This window comes from Narcine bancroftii, chromosome 5 (assembly GCF_036971445.1).
Source record: "Narcine bancroftii isolate sNarBan1 chromosome 5, sNarBan1.hap1, whole genome shotgun sequence".
NCBI classification, from domain to species: domain Eukaryota; kingdom Metazoa; phylum Chordata; class Chondrichthyes; order Torpediniformes; family Narcinidae; genus Narcine; species Narcine bancroftii.
In genome coordinates this window covers 79,392,350-79,418,319 of record NC_091473.1, presented here as the reverse complement: position 1 = coordinate 79,418,319, position 25,970 = coordinate 79,392,350, and the positions used below count along the sequence as shown (strand labels likewise).

The 25,970-nt window shown below is 40.5% G+C and overlaps 1 protein-coding gene across 5 annotated transcripts in view; it reads left to right on the top strand.

Annotated features, from left to right (window-relative positions):
• Positions 1–25,970, top strand: part of gpsm2 (G protein signaling modulator 2) — a 118,116-nt gene that overhangs the window by 27,377 nt on the left and 64,769 nt on the right. For all 5 annotated transcript variants that reach the window (XM_069937969.1, XM_069937967.1, XM_069937965.1 and 2 more), the window contains one exon: positions 15,360–15,654. In XM_069937969.1, coding sequence (XP_069794070.1) covers positions 15,596–15,654 — 59 coding nt within the window. In that variant the 5' untranslated portion in view covers positions 15,360–15,595. The remainder of the gene's footprint in view (positions 1–15,359; positions 15,655–25,970) is intronic.

Below are 25,970 nucleotides of genomic sequence, written 5' to 3'. Positions count from 1 at the left end.
AACCCCTCAGCTCTTGCATGAGATGGTGGCTTTAGCTGAAGGGGACACAAACTGTTTTTTTGAGACCCTGTTCCTCTCCAAGCTACTGGTGCATGTTTCTTCAGCAATATCAGACAGACATGGACTTCAGTACTCCACACCTAGTAGCCAAGGAAGCAGACAGGCTTTTCAACTCCCCTCAGCAGAGCTCAATACGTGCAACCGATCTATGGCGTTGATGCCTCTGGCTCAGTCCCTGGTCCGGGATTTCCCCTCCATCGGTTCTGCTAGCAGTTGCTGCGACCCAACCCCAGATGGGGGCTGCAATGCCTGGTGGTGTGTCCCTCCATGCTCATATCCCAACGCAAGTTGAGCGCGGTGACGAGAAACGAACAGGCTGGCTGCCGATAGTGGCCTTTGAGGTTGGCACGCATAGAGGTCTACTTTACCTGAGGGATCAGCAGACACGGAGGGATTTTCTAGTCAACACTAGTGCAGAGATAATCCTCATTCTGCTTATGTACTTTGATCTCAAGCACAATACTAAGGGTCTGCTCACAATCATTGCTGCCAGAACTGTTTTCTGTTGGAAGTGTATGATTGTATCTGTTGGTCGAGCCCTCCTCTGAGCTGATTTCCACCAGACACTTGAGCTCCTGATAGACATGAACAGATGGCACTTGGTCAACGCTACCACTTTCCAGTCATATCCCTCACGCTGTGGCAACGTTCCTTTTTTCAATTGGGAATCCATGTTCTAGGCCGCAGCGAATATCCCTTTTACTGGCCAAGTATCTGCCACTGTTGGCATCTAATTTCCACAATGTTAAACTAGCGCATGGCATGGAGCAGCACATCAAAATCACTGGATCGCCATTGTATGCACGGGCGCAACGCATCACGCAAGACAAACTCCTTCAAGCCAAGCCAAGAGGAGTTTGGTATCGTCCGCCATTCAAGCAGCCCCTGGGTGTCCCCGCTGCACATGGTCCAGAAGAGATTTGGTGGTTGGTGTCCATGCAGCGAATACAGACGGCTCAATAACTTCACAGTCCCAGGTAGATACCCTATCCCACATGTCCAAGACTTTGCTACACAGCTCCAGGGCTGTTGGCTTTTCTCGAAGCTGGACCTCGTCGAGGGCTACTATCAGATTCCGGTGCAACCTAACAATGTTCCAAAAATCAGCGGATGTTCCACCTTTCGGCCCCTTCGAGTTCCTCTGGATGTCTTTCGGATTAAAGAATGCAGCCAGATGCTTCAGCGTCTCATGGTCGGCAGGGATCTTGATTTCATCTTTGTCGACTTGGATGACATCCTCATTGCCAGCCCCAATGCCAGCATGCACAGGACTCATTTGACTCACCTTTTCGAGAGGTTCCAGAAGTTCAGACTTACGGTGAACCTAGCTGGAAACCATTGATTTCCTTGAAGACCAGGCTGCTGCTGGATAAGGTAGAAGCCATCCAGCATTTTCCCCAGGCCAAGCACAATCAAAGGCCTACAGGAATTTTTAGTGATAGTGAACTTTTATCATCATTTCCTGCAACTTCTATTTGACCTCATCCAGCTCGGCGACAAGACCCTTCAGTGGACACACTAAACTGATGAAGCATTCCAGGCACTAAAACGGCACTAGAGTATGCCACATCTCTGGCTCATCCTAAATCTTTCTCCCCATTCCCCCCACCCTCCCAAGCTCTTACAACCGATGCATTGGACAGAGTGGTTGACATGGCTCTTGAGTAGTAGGTTGATGACCAGTGGTGCTCCCTGACCTTTAGCAAACATCTCCGGACACCAGAACTCAAATACAGTGCTCTTCACCGTGAGCTGTTGGTCCTGTACCTAGCAATTTGTTAGAAGGAAGCGTTTTCGTTGCCTATGCAGACCACAAGCCACTGATGTCTGCACTAAGCAAAGTCTCAGACCCATGGTCGGTGAGACAACAAGGACACCCCTCCTATATTTTGGAGTATACAACTGACATTCACCATGTTGCAGGCAAATCCAACGTTGTGGCTGATGCTCTGTGCAGACTGGCTATCTCCGCCATCTCAGAAGGACTTGATGTTGCCGAATTGGCCATGGACTAGAACCAAAATAGAATAATTCCTTTAACAATCGACAATTTAATTCTACGTACCTGGTCCCATAAAGGGATCAGATATATAGAAGATTGCTATGTACAAGGGCAATTAATGTCATTTGAACAAACTTTAAATAAATAGATGAATACAATATCCATAATAATACATTCTTCTGTACTTTCCATTAATAGCTTTTTAAAAAGATGTGTTAGGACTGGCCATGATTTTACCAGAGTGCAGTGAAATGGAGATTCTAATTTGAAAGGGGATCACAAAGAAATTTACACCAGTAATGTACTTCAATTAGGCACTCCTAAGTGGGAGTTATATAAATCAAAACAAAGATGGGTATCAGACTTGAATATCATACTAATGATTAGACCTGGTCTGATTTATGTTGTGGTCATTGTGCTGTGTAGCGAACGAAAGAAAAACCACATGGAAGTTATAAGTGAGCTGAACCAACCAACTGACTTTACTGGAACTCTCCGAGAGCTTATCAGCATGACCCCCATGAATGATCCTTTGCGCTCCCACCACCACCAGGACCATTGTTAAGTCAGCAAGTGCGAGTCTGCACCTCCATGACCTGGTTTTCTTCTGGATCAGTGCAACCCGCTACATGACACCCCCCCACCCCCCCCCCTTCCCCCTCCAACTGAGAATCTGTGTTCGGTGAAACCCAGTTCACAGTTCATAGACAGTTTGTACTTTTGGGAGTCCAATCTCTCTGCTGCGGGGCTGGAACTGTTACTGATTGGTTGAGGTCAAGATGTGCAGGTTTGAGGCAGTCAACCATGAACGTTTCTTGCCTACCCCAAAAGTCCAAAAGGCACGTAGTCCTATTGTGTCATAACACCTTGTATGGGCGCTGAAGGGGTGTCCAGTGCTTGCCTCTCCTTCTGAAGGCGTATTCACAGTCTTTGAGATCATTCAGGATGTAGTATGAAGCTGGACCATGGTGTGAGGTTTGGACGGGGGCCAGGGTGCCCACCTTCTTGTGAAGTCACATTAGCAGCATCATAGGTTTCTTCTTGGCAGTGGGCCACTGGCATAAACTCTTCCAGGACTGTCAGCGGGGCCCCATAGTCTAGCTCGGTGAAGGATGTGGCTAAATCCTGCTTCAGCACTATGCGAATGCCAAGGAGCACCCAAGGAATCTCGTCCACCCAGTCTGGGCCTCAGCCACACCATGAGGGCAGTGTTCAAATGACGATGGAACCATTCCACCAGCCCATTAGACTGTGGGTGGTAGGCTATGGTGTGATGTAAATGGGTACCTAGGAGCTGTGCCAGCACTGCCCATAGTCCGGATGTGAACTGTTCCCCTCCTACCCCCCACTGTTTGATGAGATATTGGAAGAAAGGCTGAAATGGGCTATCTAGCTGGTGATGAGAGCCCTGGCGCAGGATGTCGTGGAAGTGTTCAAGAGTGGGAGAGCTTCCAGTCATCTAGTGAACTTGTCCACCATTGTGAACAGGCATGTGGTGCCTCCTGCAGCGGTCTGACAATCCACAAGAATGTGGTCATATTGTCTATGTGTCAGAGGGAAGGACTGAAGGGGGCTTTCATGTGTACCTACAGTGCAGGCAAGTTCTGGCCCAGTGGCTGACCTGTTTACACGTGCCGTGCCACGTGAATCTGTCTGTGACCAGTTGAGTTGTTGCCCAGTTGGATGGGTGGGCCAATCTGTGTAGCGTGTTGAAGATGTGATGTCTCCATGCGGCGGGAATGATGGGCTAGGTCACTGGGGTGCATGGGGAACTGTGGTACCCCCAGACCAGTTTTTTTTTTTTGGGGAGAGGATCCTCGCTCCGTGTAGATTGGCCATGAAGTCCTGGATGTGGGGAACCAGGTACTGGTTGACTGTTGTGGCGTCATTGATCCCATGGTAGTCCCTGGAAGGTCTTCATCCCTCAGAAGACTTTGGCACAATGTGTAGAGGAGAGGCCCGTGGGCTGTCCAGGCGCTAAATGATTCCCATCTCCTCCATCTTCCTGAATTCTTCCTTGGCGAGCTGCAGCTTGTCATGAGGAAGCCTGCATGCTTGGGTGAGTAATGACGGTCCTTGCGTGGAGATGTGGTGCTGGATGCCATGTTTCAGGATCGTGGTGGTGAACTGTGGTGTTATAATGGCCGGCAATCCTGTCAGGTTCTGGAAAACTCATTGCCTGATAAGGTGCTGGTCCCATAGATAAGAGGCTGTCTCGGCAGCCGACCATGGTAGCCATCAGCAACGACTACCCCAAAAGTCCAAAAGGCTTTTCTGGATGGGAGCAAGGTGGACAGCAGCAGTGAGCTCCAGAATCCCATTTCTGATGGTATAAACACCTGTGCTCTAAGTTGGAATCTCCACCTGCTGTGGCTGTTGCCGGCCACCTCTGTGGAGTATGCGTTGAGGAGTTGCTGGGCAAGGAGTCATGTGATGGAGTAGTGGCCAGTAGGGGAACTCCAGCCCTCTCCAGAAAAGTTAAAAAAAAGATAGAGAAAAAGCAAAGGCACAAACTTAAAAACCAAAACAAAGTGAAAGTAAAAGTGTGGAGTAAATGGCAGCGAAGAAAGAAAAACCAAAAACAACGGGAAGAAAAGAAGGAAAGACGTCGGAAGAAGAAGGTGAAGGCCTTACCTGTCCGAAGAGGCCCGCCGCGGAGAGAGAAGCCCGCTCCCACAGGTCAGTGGAAGTCCCAGGCTCGGGACTACAAAAATGGCTCGCAGAGCCGAGTAAAAGTGCGCAACCGCGCATGAAAAAAAACACACTGACGGGAGGGGGGAACAGCTGCGGAGTCAATCTCCACAGCTGAGAGAGACACCTGCAGCACAGCAGCAGGTGCAGAACACAGACAATAACGACAACAAGAAAGAAGAGGGTAAAAAGAAAACAAGGAAACAACAGATGGTCAATCCAGAGGAAGAAGAAGAACAGAAAGAAGTGGAAGAAGAAGAGAAAGGCAAGACAATGGATGTATCTTTTTTTTTAAAAGAATATATGGAATCAGTGAAAGAATGGCAATTACAAGAATTTAATGAGATAAAAAGAATTAAGAATGCAGAAGAAAAAATGAATAAAATGGAAATGGCCATATCAGAGTTAGGAAAAAGAGTGGAAAATATGGAAAAATGAGAAACAATTGTAGATATGGAAGTAGAAGACTTAAAAGAGAAATTAGAAGAATCTAATAAAAAAGTTAGAGACACAGGAGCTGTTAGCTCAGAAGATAGATATAATAGAAAACTATAATAGAAGAAATAATATAAAGATAGTGGGCCTTAAGGAAGATGAAGAAGGCAAGAATATGAGAGAATTTATAAAAGATTGGATCCCCAGGGTCCTGGGAAGACCAGAATTACAGGAAGAAATGGAAATAGAGAGGGCACATAGAACTTTAGCCCCGAAACCACAACCATAGCAAAAACCAAGATCCATTTTAGTAAAATTCTTAAGATATACAACAAGAGAAAATATATTGGAGAAAGCAATGAAGAAAGTAAGAGAGGACAAAAAGCCACTGGAATATAAAGGTCAAAAAAATTTTTTCTATCCAGACATAAGTTTTGAACTCCTGAAGAAGAGGAAGGAGTTCAATACAGCAAAAACGATCTTATGGAAAAAAGGATATAAGTTTATGTTAAGGTACCCAGCGGTACTTAAAATAGTTATTCCAGGGCAACAAAACAGACTATTCTCGGATCCAGAGGAAGCAAGGAAATTTGCAGAACAACTACAAAACAAGCAGAGAGATGAAGACATGTAATAAGGGTAAAAATGACCACGATCTATATGTATGTGTATATGTGTGTGTATATATATATATATATATATATATATATATAGTGTGCATACATGAATGTATCTGTATTTAGAGGAAAATATATAGAGTATAGACAAGAATTAATAAGGGAGGGAAATGGAATAGAGGGAATAAGGAGGGAATTAAAAGAGTGACCTTTGTTACATATGAAAATTGAAATCTTTTCTGGGGGGGCTGGGTGGGGAGGAGTTACGGTCACTGCAAAATCAGCTGACGTTTGCGAGTGAATTCGCAAATCCAAATGGAGAGGGGAGATGTGGTTGTCCGACAAGGGATAAAGGGCAACTCTGGAGGGGGAGGGGAGAATGGGGTTAAAGAAGTTTTAAATAGGAGAATAAGGAAAATGTTTGATGGTTTAGAAATGTTGTCTTATAAAGTGTTCAAAACAAGAAAGCAGAAATGGATAAGAAGGAAAAGTGATGATGGAGAAACGGAAAGGGAAGATAAACAAAGTATAAAATGGCTACGCTGAACTATATGACTTTAAATATTAACGGAATACATAACCAAATTAAAAGGAAGAAACTGCTAAACTTACTGAAAAAAGAAAAAATTGATATAGCATTTGTGCAAGAAACACATTTAACTGAATTGGAGCACAAGAAATTAAAGAGAGATTGGGTAGGACATGTAACAGCAGCGTCGTATAATTCAAAAGCAAGAGGAGTAGCTATATTAATTAGTAAAAATGTGCCAATTAAAATAGAAGAGGAAATAATAGATCCAGCAGGGAGATATGTTATGATAAAATGTCAGATATATTCGGAGTTTTGGAATCTACTCAATGTATATTCACCTAACGAAGAAGATCAAAAGTTTATGCAAGATATTTTTTTTTGAAGATAGCAGATACGCAAGGGAGCACATTAATAGGAGGGGATTTCAACCTGAATTTGGATTCAAATATGGACAAAACTGGGAAAAAAATTAACAGAAAGAACAAAGTAACCAAATTTATAATTAAATCGATGTAAGAAATGCAACTTTTGGATATATGGAGGAAACAACACCCAAAGGAAAAGGAATATTCATATTACTCGGCTAGACATAAAACATACTCAAGAATAGACCTATTTTTGTTATCAGCTCGTATGCAAGATAGAGTAAGAAAAACAGAATATAAAGCTAGAATATTATCGGACCATTCACCCTTAATATTGACAATAAAGTTAGAGGACATCCCTCCAAGAATGTACAGATGGAGATTAAACTCCATGCTACTCAAAAGGCAGGATTTTAGAGAATTAATTGAAAGACAAATTAAAATGTATTTTGAAATAAATACGGAATCAGTGAAAGATAAGTTTATACTATGGGATGCAATGAAAGCGTTCATTAGAGGGCAAATAATAAGTTATGTAACCAAGATAAAGAAGGACTATAATCAGGAAACAGAGCAGTTGGAAAGGGAAATAGTAAATTTCGAAAAAGAATTAGCAATGAAGGAAGATACAACTAAAAGAAGAGAATTGGCAGATAAAAAAATAAAATATGAAACACTACAAACATATAAGGTGGAGAAGAATATAATGAAGACAAAACAGAAATATTATGAACTGGGGAAAAAACGCACAAAATTCTAGCATGGCAGCTTAAGACAGAACAAGCTAAGAAAATGGTATTGGCATCAAGGAAAAAAGACAAACAAATCACATATAATCCAAAGGAGATCAAGGAAAACTTTAGAGAATTCTATGAACAATTATACCAAACTGAAAACGAAGGGAAAGAAGGGAAAATAGATGAATTTCTAACTAAAATTGAACTACCAAAATTACAAATAGAGGAACAAAATAAATTAACAGAACCATTTGAAATAGTAGAAATACAAGAGATAATAAAAAAAACTACCAAATAATAAAACACCAGGAGAGGATGGATTCCCAATAGAATTCTATAAAACATTTAAAGATTTATTAATTCCTCCCCTCCTGGAAGTAATCAACCAGACTGATAAAACACAAAGCTTACCAGATTCATGTAAAACAGCAATAATTATAGTAATACTAAAGCAAGGGAAAGATCCACTCGCACCAGCGTCATATAGACCAATATCATTACTTAACACAGATTATAAGATAATAGCTAAACTATTAGCAAACAGATTAGCAGTGTATGTACCGAAAATGGTAAATCTAGACCAAACTGGATTTATTAAAAAAAGACGCACAACAGACAATATTTGTAAATTTATTAACTTAATTCATGCAGTAGAAGGGAGTAAAGCGCCAACAGTAGCAGTTGCTTTAGACGCAGAGAAGGCCTTTGACAGAGTAGAATGGAATTATTTATTCAAAGTATTGCAAAAATTCAGTTTACCAGAGAAGTATATTAATTGGATTAAAGCATTATATAAGGGGCCATTGGCGAAAGTGACAGTAAATGGATATATATCAAAGCAATTTAACTTAAGCAGGTCAACACGGCAGGGATGCCCACTATCACCCTTATTGTTCACGTTAGCTATAGAACCACTAGCAGAATTGATAAGAACAGAAAATAATATAAAAGGGATAAAAATAAAAGACAAGGAATATAAAATCAGTTTATTTGCGGATGATGTTATCGTATACTTAACAGAACCAGAACTATCAATAAAAGAATTATATAAGAAATTGAAGGAATATGGAGAAGTGTCGGGGTACAAGATTAACGTAAATAAAAGTGAAGCAATGCCAATGAATAATGCGGATTTCTCAAAACTTAAGAAGGAATCATCATTCAGATGGCAAATGCAAGCAGTAAGATACCTAGGTATACAAATAAATAAAAATCTCGGCCAACTATATAAACTCAATTATTATCCACTAATGAAAAAATTACAGGATGATTTTGAGCATTGGAAAGATTTACCATTAACACTAATAGGAAGGATAAACTGTATTAAAATGAAAATTTTCCCAAGGATATTATACCTATTTCAGGCATTGCCAATACACTTGACAGAGAAATTATTCAAGGAGTTAAAGAAAATAATAAGGAAGTTTTTATGGAAAGGGGGGAAACCGAGGATAGCACTAGTCTTCCAGACTCCCGGATGTCCATATCTGCACTAGGTGTGTCGAGCTGCTGATTCTCAGGGACCGTGTTAGGGAACTAGAGCTGCAGCTCGATGACCTCAGGCTGGTTAGGGAAACAGAGGAAGTCATAGACAGGAGTTACAGCCAGGTGGTCACGCCAGGGCCACAGGAGGATGAAAGGTGGGTAACTGTTAGGAGAGGGACAAAAGAACGTAAGGTGCCAGAGAGGAGCCCTGTGAATGTAACCCTCAGCAATGTACGCCTCTTTGAGCACTGTTGAGGGGGACATCAAGGTTGGGGGGAGCGACAGTGGCTGTGCCTCTGGCACGAGGTCTGCCCCTGTAGCTCAGAAAGGGAGGGAAAGGAAGAGGAGGGCAATTGTGGTAGGAGACTCCATAGTTAAGAGGACGGATAGGGGATTCTGCGGACGCAGCAAGGAGAACTGGATGGTGGTTTGCCTCCCTGGTGCCAGGTTCCGGGATGTTGCTGCTCGTGTCCCGGATATCCTAAAGTGGAAGGGACAGGAGCCAGAGGTCGTGGTACATGTAGGTACCAATGACATAGGGAGAAATAGAGAGGAGGTCCTAAAAAGTGAGTACAGGCAGTTAGGTAGGGAGTTAAAAAGAAGGACCGCAAAGGGGGTAATCTCTGGATTACTCCCTGTGCCACGTGACAGTGTGAATAGAAATAGAATGAGGTGGAGGATTAACACGTGGCTGAAGGGGTGGAGTAAGGGGCAGGGTTTTAAGTTTCTGGATAACTGGGACCTTTTTTGGGGGAGATGTGACCTGTACAGTAAGGACAGGTTACACTTAAATCCCAGGGGGACCAGAATCCTGGCAGAGGTATTTGCTAGGGCTACTCAGGATCCTTTAAACTAGAATGGTTGGGGGGAGGGAACAAAATAGTACAGAGCAGTAAGGAGAAGGTTAGAATGCAAACAAAGAAAGTTTGTAGTAAGTATTTGAATATGGATGGGCAGGTGATAGAGAAGGGAAATGCTCTGGAAGAAGATGAAGGGCAATTGGCAGGAAAAGTAAATAATGTTATTAAAGATGAGGGAAAACAGGGATTAAAAATTGGGAAATCTCTGAAATTCATATATTTTAATGCCAGGAGTATTGTAAAAAAGGTGGATGAGCTGAAGGTGTGGATTGATACTTGGAAGTATGATGTGGTAGCGATTAGTGAGACATGGTTGCAGGAGGGATGTGATTGGCAGCTGAATATCCCTGGGTTTCGTTGTTTTAGGTGTGATAGAGTCGGAGGGGCAAGAGGAGGTGGGGTTGCATTGCTTGTCAGGGAAAATATTACAGCGGTGCCTAGGAAGGATAGATTAGAGGGCACATCCACGGAGGCTATTTGGGTGGAACTGAGGAGTAGGAAAGGAGAGGTTACACTTGTAGGGGTGTATTATAGACCACCCGGAGGGGACCGAGACCTAGAGGAGCAAATCTGTAGGGAGATAGTAGATATTTGTGATAAACACAGGGTTGTAATTATGGGAGATTTTAATTTTCCACATATAGATTGGGAAACACATTCTGTGAAAGGACTGGATGGGTTAGAGTTTATGAAATGTGTGCAAGATAGTTTTTTACAACAATATGTAGAGGTGCCAACCAGAGAAGGAGCAGTGTTAGATCTACTGTTGGCAAATGGGATGGGTCAAGTGACGGAGGTTAGTGTTGGCGAGCACTTCGGGTCCAGTGATCATAATGCCATCAGCTTCAATGTCATAATGGAAAGAGAGAAGTCAGGGCCAAGGGTTGAGGTTTTTGATTGGGGAAAAGCTAGATTTGAGGAGATGCGAAAGGACTTGCAGGGTGTGGATTGGGACAATTTGTTTTATGGGCAGGATGTAGTAGAGAGATGGAAGCCTTTTAAAGATCGGATTTTGAGAGTGCAAAAGCTTTATGTTCCTGTTAGGTTAAAAGGAGGGGTAAAAGGTTTGAGAGAGCCATGGTTTTCAAAGAATATTGGAAACTTGGTTCGTAGAAAAAGGAAGGCGTACATTAGATATAAGAAGCATGGAGTTAAGGGGATGTTTGAAAGATACATTGAATGTAAGAGGAATCTTAAGAGAGGAATTAGGAAAGCTAAAAGAAGGTATGAGGAAACTATGGCAAGCAGGGTGAAAACTAATCCAAAAGAGTTCTACAAATATGTTAATGGTAAAAGGAAAGCTAGAGACAAAATTGGACCCTTAGAGAATCAGAGCAGAAAACTGTGTGTGGAGCCTAGAGAAATGGGGGAGATATTGAACAGTTTCTTTTCTTCGGTATTCACTAAGGAGAAGGATATTGGGAGATGTGAGATAAAAAAAAGCAAATTGGGTAAATATGGGGAATATAGAGATTACAAAAGATGTAGTTTTAGGGCTTTTGAAGAATATAAAGGTGGATAAGTCTCCGGGACCAGACGGGATCTTCCCCAGGACATTGAGAGAAGTGAAGGAGGAAATAGCAGAGGCTCTGGCGGTAATTTTCCAAATGTCATTAGATATGGGGATAGTGCCGGAGGATTGGCGCATTGCGCATGTGGTTCCGTTATTTAAAAAGGGTTCAAGGAGGAAGCCTGGCAACTATCGGCCTGTTAGTTTGATGTCTGTGGTAGGTAAATTAATGGAGAAAATTCTTAGAGATAGTACTTATAAACATCTGGATAGACAGGGTCTGATCAGGAGCACTCAACATGGATTTGTGGGAGGAAGGTCATGTTTGACCAATCTGATTGAATTTTTTGAAGAGGTGACTAGGAATGTGGATGAGGGTAGCGCAGTGGATGTTGTCTATATGGACTTCAGTAAGGCCTTCGATAAGGTACCACATGGAAGGTTAGTTAAGAAGGTGCAGTCTTTAGGTATAAATTTTGAGATAGTCAAATGGATTGAACATTGGCTGAAAGGGAGAGGCCAGAGAGTGGTAGTGGATAATTGTCTGTCAGGTTGGAGGCCGGTGACCAGTGGTGTGCCTCAAGGATCTGTATTGGGCCCATTGTTGTTTGTTATATACATTAATGATCTAGACGATGGGGTGGTAAATTGGATTAGTAAATATGCAGACGATACTAAGATAGGTGGAATAGTGGATAATGAAGAAAGTTTTCAAGGATTGCAGAGGGATTTGGGCTGCTTAGAAAAGTGGGCTGAAAAATGGCAGATGGAATTTAATGCTGATAAGTGTGAGGTGCTTCATTTTGGTAAGAAGAATCAGAACAGGACATACGTGGTAAATGGGAGAGCATTGATGAATACAGAAGAGCAGAAAGATTTAGGAGTAACGGTACATCGTTCCCTGAAGGTAGAAACTCACGTGAATAGGGTGGTGAAGAAGGCTTTTAGTATGCTGGCCTTTATCAATCATTGCATGGAATATAGGAGTTAGGAGGTGATGTTGAGACTGTATAAGACGTTGGTGCGGCCTAATTTGGAGTTCTGTGTGCAGTTCTGGTCGCCTAATTATAGGAAGGATATAAACAGAGTGGAGAGAGTGCAGAGAAGGTTTACCAGAATGTTACCTGGGTTTAAGCATCTAGAGTATAGGGAGAGATTGGACAGATTAGGTCTTTATTCTTTGGAGCGTAGAAGGTTGAGAGGGGATTTGATAGAAGTATTTAAGATTATGAAAGGGATAGACAGAGTGGATGTGGATAGACTATTTCCGTTAAGAGGAGGAAAGATTAAAACAAGAGGACATGAGTTAAGAATTAAGGGGCAGAGGTTTAGAGGTAACATGAGGGGGAACTTCTTTACTCAGAGAGTGGTAGACGTGTGGAATGAGCTTCCGGGAGAAATAGTGGCGGCGGAGTCAATTTTATTATTTAAGAAAAGGTTGGACAGATATATGGATGAGAAGAAGATGGAGGGTTATGGGCATTGTGCAGGGAGGTGGGACTAGAGAGGGGTGTTTGGTTCGGTGCGGACTAGAAGGGCCTAATGGCCTGTTTCCGTGCTGTAAATTGTTATATGTTATATGTTGTTATATAAATTAACAGAATGGTATAAATAAGGAGGTTTACAACTGCCAAACTTTAAAAATTATTATAGAGCCGCACAATTAAGATACCTATCAGATTTTTATCAAACAAGGGGAAAGCCAGATTGGACTAGATTAGAATTAGATAAAATAGGGGAAAAGATACCTGAACACATATTATATAAATGGGATGAAAAATTGGTACAACATAGAAGTTCTCCAGTATTACATCATCTACTCAATATTTGGAAAAAGATTCATGTAGAAAGGAATAAAACAAATTATCAATTACCAAAACTAAAATTGACGCAAAATAAGTTACTCCCTTTTACAATAGATAACCTTTCCTTTAGAGAATGGGAGAAAAAAGGGATCAAAAGAATAGAAAATTGTTTTTCAGGAAATAGATTATTATCCTTTGAACAAATGAAAGATAAATACAATATAACTCAAGATACAGTGCTGGCATATTACCAATTGAGATCCTACTTGAAGGACAAATTAGGAAACAGTCTGAGTTTACCAGAGGGAAGTAACTTTGAATATGTGATTACAGATACAATGATAATCAAAAGATTTATAACAAATATGTATATTAAACTGCAAGAAAAGGAGAATGAAGAAACAAATGGTAAAACTAAACAAAAATGGGAACAAGATTTAAATATAAAGATAAAAAAGGAAACATGGGAGAAGTTATGTTCTGGAACAATGAGAAATACAATAAATACGAGGTTACGTATGATATATAACTGGATACACAGGCTATACATTACACCTCAAAAGTTAAATAAATGGGACCCAACAGTATCTGATAGATGTTTTCGATGTAAAAAAAGAAATGGGAACAACAATTCATGTAATCTGGACATGTGAGAAAGTAGAAAAATTTTGGGAAGATCTAAACCAAATATTAAATAAAATTACAGAAAACAATATACCAAAGAATCCAGAGATCTTCCTCCTAAGTAACATAAAAAACAAAGAATTTGGAATTGATTTGGATGGTGCACAAAAAAGATTTGTTAAGATAGCTCTAGCCGTAGCAAAAAAATGTATTATGTCAACCTGGAAATCGGAAGATAATTTGAAAATACAACAATGGTATATAGAAATGAATAAATGTATTCCATTAGAAAAAATAACATATAGTTTAAGAAATAATATTGAAATATTTGAACAAATATGGGAGCCTTACATGTAACACAATAGAGAAAACCTACCAGGAACATTCACTACCTAAATTAACGAAAGGAGAAGGAAATGAAAAGAATTGACTCAGTGGAATTTCTTGTTTATTTTTATTGAATGACAACATTGTTTGACTGGTTTAATGTATCCTAGATTTTGTACTTTAAATGGATGGGGGGGAGGTAGAGAGGGTGGGATGGGAGGAGGGAGGGGGGGGAGAAAATGGCACTGTATATATTTGAAAAGGAAAATGTATGTATCATGGTCAATGTGGTTTATGGCCATCCCTCCTTCCCTTGTTCGCTGCTGTCTCCTCCCTCCCTTCTGCACCTATCACCTCCTGCCTTTGTGACCACACCTCCCTCCCCCCCCCTCTTTTGTTTGGATGTCTACTGACATTTTTCCATACCTTGATGAATGGTTCAAGCCCGAAACTTCAGTTATGTATTTTTACCTTTTCTATATGAAGGACTCTGCTTGACCTGCTGAGTTTCTCCACCATGATGGTTTTACAATTACTCTTTGTATATTTGAAGATGCTTTTTTTTGTATCCTCTTTGATATTATTTGCTAGCCTACTTTCAAACTTCATCTTATTCGTTGTGTGTTTAAAAACTTCCCAATCCTCTATCCTTGAACTAATTTTTGCTTCCTTGTATGGACTCTCTTGCTTTTGTGTTGACTTTGATTTTTCTTGTCAGCCAGTTATGATATTTTTCCATTTCAATATTTCCTATTTTTTGGTATGTTTATCCTGCATCTTCCTCATTTTTTTTTGTTGCAGAAAATCCATCCAATGCTGTTCTTCTGACTTCCCTATTCATGCCTCCTTCCAATCTACTTTGACCAATTCCCCTCTCATGCCAGTGTAATTCCCTTCACTCCACTGAAATACTAACAGGTTTGACTTCAGTTTCTCCTTGTTAAATCTCAAATTGATGCTAAATTGCCTTGATTGATATCTTCTTAAAATGCACATTGTTGCTTTTCCAGATTAGGTTACTATATCATTAATTCTAATTACCATTTGCTGGAATCCATAATTGACCTTTTTAAAATGTTTATCATTGATCTTTAGAATGAGCTTCCAGGTGAATTACTATATGGTATATCTGTACAGTGTTAAGTATATAAATAAGCAATTAAATGTTATTTGGGCTGCTGTAATTAAAGTAAAACATTGTGTAGTTTAAATATGGCTTTTTACTGGTATTCCTAAATCACAATATTGGGAAAATTTCCATTGTTACTGTAAAGCTGTTTACAGGACTGGGATTTTTTTTATTTTACAGATCACAGTTGAAGAACTGAAAGAGCCATCATTTCAAGAAACTGGGACCTGTTTTGTGAACTAAATTAATTTTTTTGTGTAGTTTGGATCGAACACAATGAAGCATAGTTTTTCGGATATGCACGACTTCACGCTCGTGAAGCCTGTATTTTAATTGCTGAATTGCATTTTGCATGACTTGGTGTTCTGGCTGAGCCTGCAGTGGATATGTTGTGTACAACTACTTTAAAGAGCTGAATGGATGCAAATGATATTTTGGTTAGCCTGCGTGAACAACCCTATCACATCCGTTACAGGTATGTTTAATTTCATTTTTGAGGAGCTAAGTAGTTTTTTTAAATATTAAAGTTGGTATCTTGCAGCTTAACATTTTTGATTTGGCTGAGTTTTTAAAAATACTTTAAACTGAATGTCTCTTATAATGTGTGCTAATATAACTGAAATGAACAATTTCTGTGATTTTTAAAAAAAAAAAAAAAACTTTTCTCCCCCTTTCTATTTTCTATCCTTTCAATTCACTGAGATATTGAACTTCTTTGTTTATCTTCTACAGCACACATGTCAAACTCTGGCCCGCGGGCCAAATTTGGCCCGTGATATAATTATATTTGACCCGCAAGATCATATTAAATAAATATTAGAGTTGGCCCGCTGGCTGCCGCGCCAGTATAGCGCATGCACACTGAAGGTGAAAATGAAGACGCTGGAGGTGTGGAGGGATCTCAGAGTCCCAAATCCCGGGGATCGGAGCGCCGCACTCAGCCTGCCCGGCTCCCGGACACACAGACGCGGCTGGAGTTGGGGACCATCCTCGCTGGGTCTGCGCTTCAGCGGCGACGCTGGACCGAACGTCTCGTTGGCGATGCCTTCCCCCTCGCTCCATGCGCGGCGGACCCTGCCTCCCGCTCCTTTTGTTGGAGACGAGCCCGGTGCCGTGAGATCGCAGTTTAATCCCTCTCCAACCATGGGAGGGGGGTGGGAGCAACGTGCGCTTCTCAGCCAATTCCTCCACCGCCCCGGATGCCGGCGTTTCAACGGGTGGTTCGGGTGCCTTTGTCAGGCGACCGACCTGTTGATCCAAGACAAGGGGAGAGCATACAAACTCCACACAGACAGCACCTGAACTCGGGTGAACGTGGAGCTGTGACCCCACATTCCACATCAGGACTGTGTGTAAGATTGGGAGCAGTGAGACGGAAGCTTATTTTGTTCCTGTGATTTAAGCCTTTCTTGGGGTGGGGGGGGGGCGTCCTTCTCTGACCACTTGCCTAACAATTAACCTAATCAGATGTGGAGTTACCACAATACAACAGTTCTCAACCTTTTTCTTTCCACTCGCGTCCCTGTGCCATTGGTGCTCTGTGATTAGTAAGGGATTGCTTAAGGTGGTCTGTGGGTGGAAAGAAAAAGTTTGAAGACCACTGCTTTAATCATCCCTCATTGACTCGTCATGTGCACGGTTTCAGACGCTAAAGGAAATGGGCCAATGACAATGACAATGAAAGAGTTTATCCAAAACTATTATTAAACATTTATTTTAATAAGAAAATGTTTAACATTACATATGTTGAAAGAAGAGAAAACATGCAGATGTTGTTGAAAGTTTTCAATAAATATTTAGTTCGGCCCTCGACTTAGTCCAAGTTTTTAATTTTGGCCCTCCGTGAATTTGAGCTTGACACCCCTGTTCTAAAGAAACCACAACAGTATATTATGCATTAAAGCAAACTTATTGAATTTCACCATTCATTTGGGTGCCTTGACGTTTGGCTTGGGCAATCATGTTTTTCCATCAATCACGATCTCTGACCCTCCAAATTGTAGTTGTTGCCTCCTCTTCTTCGATGAAGGTTCCATCTTTGAGCTGAGACTGTAGTTGATGTTAAGCTCATGATTATACAAAGGAAAAAAGTACTGAAGTGATTTCCCTATGCCTTCTTCAGTTGCAGTGTATACTGGACAGGTAACCCTGGCCATTGATCTGGAGATTCATCTGCTCAGTGTTTTTAGTTTTACAACCATAAATTCCAAATTGTAAAATCTGCTTGTTTTTTAAAAAAACCATTTGAAATCCATGGATTCATGTGACCACGATTGGGAGGCTAAACAGATCCTACACCTTGCCCAGGGGTGAACTATAGGCTATCGGGCGAAATTGCTGTGCAATTGTGTGCCACCGACACCGAAAAATCTCACTTAACATGATTTAAAAATAAAATTAATTCAAATGTTAACCATCAATATGAGAGAGACTTTTTTGTTTATCGCAGCTCAATTTCCCAAATGAACCCCTATCCTTCAATTTCCCTGAATGCCAAATAACCTGTCACACAGCATCTGTGCACTCATTCACACTAATCCTATTTGATTCCTTCCATATTCCCATCAACCTTTTTTCACGCAAATTCAACCCCTCACTTACACATTGGGGCAATTAACCCACTGACCCTGCACATCTTTGGGATGTGAGCAGAAACTGGAGCTCCTGGTTGGAAAACACATGGCGTCAGTGAAAAAATGCAAAAACGCATGTGTATGTGCATGTGCACACAGCACCAGACGTTGGGATCAAATTTGTTCTTTGGAGCTGTGATGCAGCAGCTCTACCTGCTCTGCTCCAGGTGTTCCTCTGGCATCCTTCCATTTAACCTTGCTATTAATCTTGAATTTGTTCATAACTTATTTATACTTTGCCCAATCAATAAATCTTTTGTGCTCTAAAATGTTGATTCTCTCAGCCTACATTTCATGCATGATCTTTGAATGTGAAATGTTTCAAACCGGTTGTGATGTTTTGAGTTTGAGTCGTTAATCTACTAAAACTATCTGCGAGAAGAGAAGAGAGTCATCCACTGTAGATCTTGAAGTTTCTTCACATCACCTCACTATTTCTATCCTTCCCTCCCGAACTTGATTCAAACTGCCAATTAATCCTTCCTTGCATGGATCCACCCAGCACTTGCTCTTTCCCCATCCTTCCTCTTCATCTTTAGACTGGGTGACAACCTGAAAAATCTGTCCATATCTCTCCACAACTGTTGCCTAACCCACTGAGTTTCTATAATAGCAAGTTTTCTTTTGGTCCAAATTCTGGCATTTATCTCTCATTTTAATAGTGTCATTATTCAGGAATCACTGGCTTCTTGAGTCAATAATAATAATAATAATAATAATAATAATAATAATACAAAGAAACACTGTTTCAACCTGACAGTTCTCCTTTATAGCCCTGACCAAATGACACTGTCATCAATTTCTTAATTATAGCACTACCCGAGAGATCCAGAATTATCCTTGAATTTCACAGGCACAGTGCCAGATGATTTGTATTAAAAAAAAATGGCAGTATGGATCTATGCTGTTTTAAAATGGATTTGTGGGTTGTTACGAGCCCAGAGGACCCCAAAACCCAGCAACAACAGAAATTCACTAAGACAAATAGTTATTTAAACAAAAGTTGCTTTTAATCATCATTAAACATGAAAACAGGATTAAACTCTAACTTATTACTATTAAATTACTTAACACCCCCCCCCCCTTTCTAATTCTAAGTGGACATGTATGTAATGTGTGTAAGTTTAATTCACAGTCCAATCTCACTTCTCATACCTCTAAGTTCGCTGGTTGCAGGCAATTCATATACTATGCACAGAATTTAACATTTATGAATTTCATCAGGCTTTGGTGCTTGAAAGGTAAATGGTTACTGCTTGGGAAGGTTCTTGTTGGTTTTCAGAGAAAGATTCGTTGGTCACTGGACACAAACTGATTTCTTCTAATCAGCCATGTCATTGTCTTGCTGAAGAAACTTGCCCCATCAGGGTGTTTCAGATGATAACCTCTTTCTTTCAGGTCACCACAGAGTTCCTTTTTGTTTTCCTTGTTTGAAGTGAAACATTAGGCAGCCAGTCCTCTCCTCTAGGATGGACCACAAGGGCTTTGACCAGGCTGAATTAAGACCTCACAACCTGTCCTCAAAATGGGGTTTCTCCACAAGTTGCCAGCTTGTCCTGTTCTAGTCCCAGCTGCTGCTGCTGCTGAACTCTAGCATTATTTTTTTCTCTCACCCTCCCTCCCAGAAAAGTTTAGAGGAAACATGAGGGGGAGACTTCTTTACTCAGAGAGTGATGGGTGTGTGGAACAAGCTTCCAGACAAAGTGGTGGAGGCAGGCTTGATATTAGCATTTAAGGAGAAGTTGGATGGGTATATGGATGGGAAAGGAATGGACGTTTACGGGTTGAGTGTAGGTCAGTGGGGTTAGGTGGGAGAAAGTGTTTGGCATGGACTAGAAGGGCCAAGTTGGCCTGTTTCTGTGCTTTAATTGTTGTATGGTAATATTTGAACAGAAAAGCAGAAGAGAGAATAATCCTGAAAGGTAGAGCTGGAGCAGTTGATTGAACTTGCTTACAAATGATTCCCCCTGCTTGCAAAACCACATGATCCTCTTAGAACAGCAAACTGTACTCAGATTGCCTGTGGCTCCGAACCTAATCCTCCGAGTTCTTTCATCTGTTGCTTTTCAAAACAACAGTTCATTAGTGGTCTCTGTAGGCACTCCCCAAGGCTTTTGCAAAGGCATTCAGAGTCTGCCTGTCTGGTTTGAGCAGAGCTCCAGTATTTTAAATGAGATCTGTTTTGAAGTTTTTGTATGTGACCTACACTTAAAAAACTGCCACAATTTATCTCATTTAAAACATATCTATATACAATATAAAGCACAACATAATCTATCACAGAGTGTATTTGTGTAGCATGTGCTCATTGGTGGAAGAGTCTGTTACTCTGTTGAAACTCTTTGAATTTAAAAAATAAATAGTATCCTGGCTCTGTACAGTGGTCTTAATATAATAAAATCTCAGTCTTTTAATCCAGACATTTTGTTAATCACCCAAAGCAGTGCTCAGAAACCTACCCCAAGGTTTGGTGAGATAAGGGACCGCAGATTGCTACTTATCCCACTGAATTCTTTCAGTTTTTTTTGTTTTCTGCAAATTTCCTTGAATGTGCTCTAGTTTTTAGTTTTTCCTTGGAATTTTTTTCCCAATGTTTTTTGGATAGACTAACTGTTATTTGGATAGACTAACTGTTAAAATAACAAGAAAAATATATTAATCAGGTCAAATAATAAGTTTTCAAATGGTAAGAATGGATCATGAACAGTTTCTAATGGAAGTGTACTAAAATGGATAGTAAGTGAGGAATATGTTTGCATATAAACTTCCTTTTCTGTGGTTTCTGCTGGAAGTTGAACTGGTGTCATAGCTGGTTGCATCATCTGTTTGCAGCTCTCTTTGCAAAACTCTCTTTACATGGTTACCTGGATGTCTCGTTTTCAGTTCAGTCATGTTTTATTGCTAAACTCCGATGACAATTGGAAACTTTCTTTCAGTAAAGGACCTATTTTTGTTGAAGCGCTCTATATTTAAAGTAGAATGTTTTTGCTTTCTATTAATTTTCTTTCTTTGTGAGCTAGGAGGATGTTAGTGAAACCTGGCTATCATAGTTGTGTGTCTGAAGAGCTCTCAATTGTCTAGTAATGCAGTTTGCATTCACTGGATAAAAAGAATGCCTTGGTTTGGGGAAGAATGAACTTCCACAGTTATATTCACCTTTATTTAGTTCTGCTAAAGTCTAATTCACCCTGAACAGAAAATGAGTTGTAGAAGGACTTGCAATGGCAGAAAAACAAAGCAGGAATTGTATTGAACTTTAAATTGTAGGATTGACTGAAGTGGTTGCTGTAGAAAAGTGGTTCCCAACCTTTTACTTTCCACTCACATACCACTTTAAGTATTCCCTATGCCATAAGTGTTCTGTGATTAATAAAGGATTACTTAAGGTGGTATGTGGGTGGAAAGAAAAAGTTTGAAAACCACTGTTTTAATCATTCCAAATTGATTCATTATGTGCATAGTTTCATAACTCCAAAGGAAATTTTGGTCAGCATGGACAATTTTTCTCAAGCAAAATATTCCAGTAATAATTGGGTCTAGATCAGTGATTCTCAACCTTCCCTTCCTACTCACATACCACCTTAAGCAATCACTTACTAATCACAGAACACTTATGGGTCAGGGTACTTAAAGTGGTATGTGAGTGGAAAGTAAAAAGGTTGGGAACCACTGCTGTAGAGAAAGATGTATGGCTGTGAGATTAAAAGAGCCATTTTAATAAATGGATTGTATTTTAAAAATATTTAATTCACCATTTTGTGAAAATGTAGGTTTCTGCTTCAGGTCATAAAATTTTCTAAAAAAAACCCAAGTTTTAAATTTTATTTAAAGATTTTACAAAGCATTAAACATAAAAGAAATAACAACAATTTTAAAAAAACCCAAAAAACCCTACCCCCCCCAATTCCAACCTAAATTATCCCATCCCACCCACCGCCCTTCGGAGATAGTAAAAAAAATTTTTTTTTACCGGTTATTTAATAATAACTGTTTGGTGTATCTTAACAAAAAAATTATTATTATTTTGCAAATTATAAGTTATTTTTTCCAAATACAAACACTATTGCAATTCACTCTGCCATCTTTGTATATTTAATTCTACATAATTTTTCTACGTAACAGCTATACATTTTCTTTCTACAGCTAACCCTAATCGTATAAATGCTAGTTGTGCTTTATCAATCTGCAACCCTGTTGTTAATATTATTCAAATAATCCAATAAACACATCATCGGGTCCAATTGCAGATCCACCTTAAATAAACCTCTCAAAAACTTTATAACTTTTTCCCAAAAAGGTTTAACTTTTCCATATACCCAAACAGAATGCAAAAATATTATGCCGATCGCACTCCCCCGCATGTGCCCTGCCATAGCCCCGTGCACCTCACCGCCCCGGTCGTGCAGACCACATCATGCCCGTGAATGTCCTGGCCCACCACCAGGACAGTTGGGTCGGCACCATCTCGCGCCGATCTCTGTTTCAAATAGGTCGATCCTTCTTCTGATTTCCCCAGAGATGTCCTCTGTGGCTTCAGATCCATGATAAATTGATCTTAATGCTTCTTCTGTACGGTAGGCCCAGTTTCTCCACTTTTTCCAACAACTTTAATAACCAACTTTTTCGACCTTTGGCCTTTCCCTCTCTTTATTTCTTGTAACTTCGACAGTTAAAACTCTGTCTAGCACACTTTTTAAAGCTTTTACATTCTTTAAATTTCGGGCATTAATTAGTTCAGTCAGGGAGAGATGAATCCCCACGTCTTTGTTCTACGCCATCTTGCCACACTCCCCAATTTAAAACTGTTGTGATTAAATGTAGAATCTTGAGTGGAATTGCTTTTGTTTGGGAAAGTTTCTAAAGCATTCAATTATGCAATGTGCAATCTTGAAATACATTATCTTGGTCATAAAGCCTTTTTCCACGCTATATGACTCTTCACTCCAACTTGTCCATGCTGACCAAAATGTTCCACCTGCACACTTCTGCCCCATATTCATCTAAATACATCCTATCTATGTGTCTGTCAAACTTTTTTCTTAAAGATTGAAATAGTATCTGCCTCAATCAACTCCTTTTGGCAGTCAATTCCATACACCTACCACCCTTCTTATTTTTAAAGAATTGCCCTCCTGGTTCCTGTTAAATCTCTTACCCTCATCCCCCACCCTATCACACTTTGTCTATGTCCTCTGGTTAGTGATTCCCTAACTCTCGGTAAAATACTCTACATTTATTCAATCTACTCCTCTCATGATTTTGCACATTTCCATGAGATCACCTCTTATCCCCTTGCACTCCAAGGAATGAAGCTCCAGCCTGCTCAACTGCTCCTTATATCTCAGGCCCCTGAGTCCTGACAACATCTTCATATCTTCTCTGCAGCCTCTCCAAGTTGACAATATCTTTCCCTTAGCACACCAACCAAAACTGAACACAATGCACCAAATCGTTTCACCAACGTTTTGTACTATTGCAACATGATTTCCCAACTTTTACACTCAATACTCTGATGTAAATTAAAGTGGTGAAAGCCTTTGTGACTACTCTATCTACCTGTGATATCAGTTTCAAGTTATTTTGTACCTGTTTTTCTAGGTCTCTCTGCTCCACAATATTCCCCACATCCCTACCATTCACTTTTAGGTCCCACTCATGTTATACCTCTCAAAATGCAACATCTCATATTTCTCTGCATTAGATTCCATCAATCATTCTTCTGCCCACCTGCTGTCTTCACTATTCGCAATACTAGACACATTTGTGTTATTTGTAACAAACATTAATGGGCCCAGCACTGAACCATGTGGTACACCTCTAATTACAGGCCTCCAGTCTGGGAGGGAAAAAACCCTTTTACCATCATCATCTGCTTTCTTCCATGAAGCCAATTTTCCACTATTCTATCTTGCTTTGGATCCATTCAATCTACCTTTCCAGAACAGCTTTCTCAAAAGTTCACTGTTCAGATTTATTGTCAGAGTAGATACATGATGTCTCATACAAATCTTGAGATTCATTTTCCTGTGGGGCAGGCAGAATTCCTACTTATCAGTAGTGCAAAAAACTACTCCAGAAATATACATATTACAAAAGAGAGAAATGTAAACCGTGCAATACAGAGAGGAAAAAAAATCAGTAATAAATAACATGCAAAGTAAGAATTCTTAAATGAGTCTCTGTGGGTTATTTAGGAGTCTGATGGTGGAGGGGTAGTAACAGTACATAAACCTGGTGGTGTGAGTCTTGTGGCACTTGCATCTCTTTCCTGATGGCAGCTGTGAACAGAGCATGTCCTGGGTGGTGTGGATCTTTGATGATTGCTGCTGCTCTATGACAGGAGCATTCCATTTGATTTTCTCGATGGTGGGAAGAGTTTTGCCTGTGATGTACTGGATTGTGTCCACTGCTTTTTGCAGGGCTTTCCACCTCAGAGGTATTGGCTCTTTCCCCCCCCCTCCCCCATACCACGCTGTGATGCAGCCGGTCAGCACACCGTCTACTACACATCTGTGGAAGTTTGTCAAGGTTTCCGACATCATACCAAACCTCTGCAAGCTCCCGAGGAAGTAGACACTGACGTGCATTCTTCACAATGACATTCATGTGCAGGGCCCAGGAAAGGTTCACTGTGATCGTGACTCCCAGAAATTTAAATTTGCTCACCTTCTCTACCTCTGATTTCCCCCAATGATCACTGGATCGTACATCTCTGGTTTTCCCTTCCTAAAATCCATAATCAATGCCTTTGTTTTGGTGACGTTGAGTGCGAGGTGGTTGTTTGTATGCAGCCAAGTTTCCAGTATCCTTCATGTATACTGACTCATCACTTTTTTTTGTACACTGTTGTCAACAAATTTGTAGATGATGTTGTAGTCATACCGAGCCAAACAGTCATGGGTGTAAAGCGAGTAGAGCAGGAGGCTAAATACGCAGCCCTGTGGTGCTCTGGTACTGATGGAGATTGTGGAGATGTTCTTTCAGATCCTCACTGGGGTCTTGAGGTGAGGAAATCCAGGATCCACTTAGTTGTGTTTTGAGGCCACGGTCATGGAGTTTGCTGATCAGTTTTGAGGGTAATGATGATGTTGATGTTGAATGCTAGTCAATAAAGAGCATGCTGATGTATTTGTGTTTGTTGTCCAGGTGTTCCAGGGTTTTGTGTAGAGCCAGCAAGTTGGCATCTTCTGTAGATCTGTTGCTATGGTAGGCAAATTGGAACATATCCATGCTGCTGCTTAGATAAGAGCTGATGTGCTTCAAGTTAGGTGCGGAAACTTATTGAATGCCTTGCTGAAATCCAACTACTACAGCTCTGTCCTCATCTACCACCTTCGTCACATGTAACAAATACCTTAGACTTGTGAGATATAAACCCCCCCCCCCCAACCCCCAGTTACAAAACCAGGCTAACTATCACTAATTGACCCTTGTCTATCCAAATACACGCTTTTGGAGTAATTTTTGAATGTGCTGTCTATTTCAGTTCTTGTAACAAAAACATTAACAATGAGGAAAATCATTCAAGTGACCCTCCTGCACTACACTTATACTACACTTATTTGAGTTATGGAAATTTGCCCCCAACAGAGTTAACTGCCCCAAAAATTGTGATGTGGAATAAAATTTTGTATCACAAAATTGATGTGGAAAAATAAGTAAATAAATTACTTTTTGTGAACTGTTTCTTCATGCATGTGCAGATGGCACTGTTTCACATTATGAGAAATTGTGAGGTGGAGTTTTCATGGAGTATAACCCCCAACGCCGTAACATTGGGTTTCACCTGTACAGTTGATTTTTTTTTAAATATCCAGGGTATTTGTGAGTAACTTTAAATAAGACAGGATAATCCAAAATTCCATTCACCCTGCCATTGGCCCCTAGTGACTGGGAACACCTGTATCCTCTGCCACCCACATATGAAACCAAGCACATTTTTATCAATTTGGAAAATAATGCCCCGACACTTTTTTTATATGGTCAATAGGCAAGATCTCAACCAGACTGTTTTACGTGGAAGAATGCCCATAAACTTTGATCAGAGTGCAAAGGGAGCTATAGCCAAAAAAGGTTAAGAATGGCTGACCTGCACCAATTGGTGCCATCTGTGCCTTGAGTCATTACTCTCCTTGCAATGTCTAACCACCTGCAATAA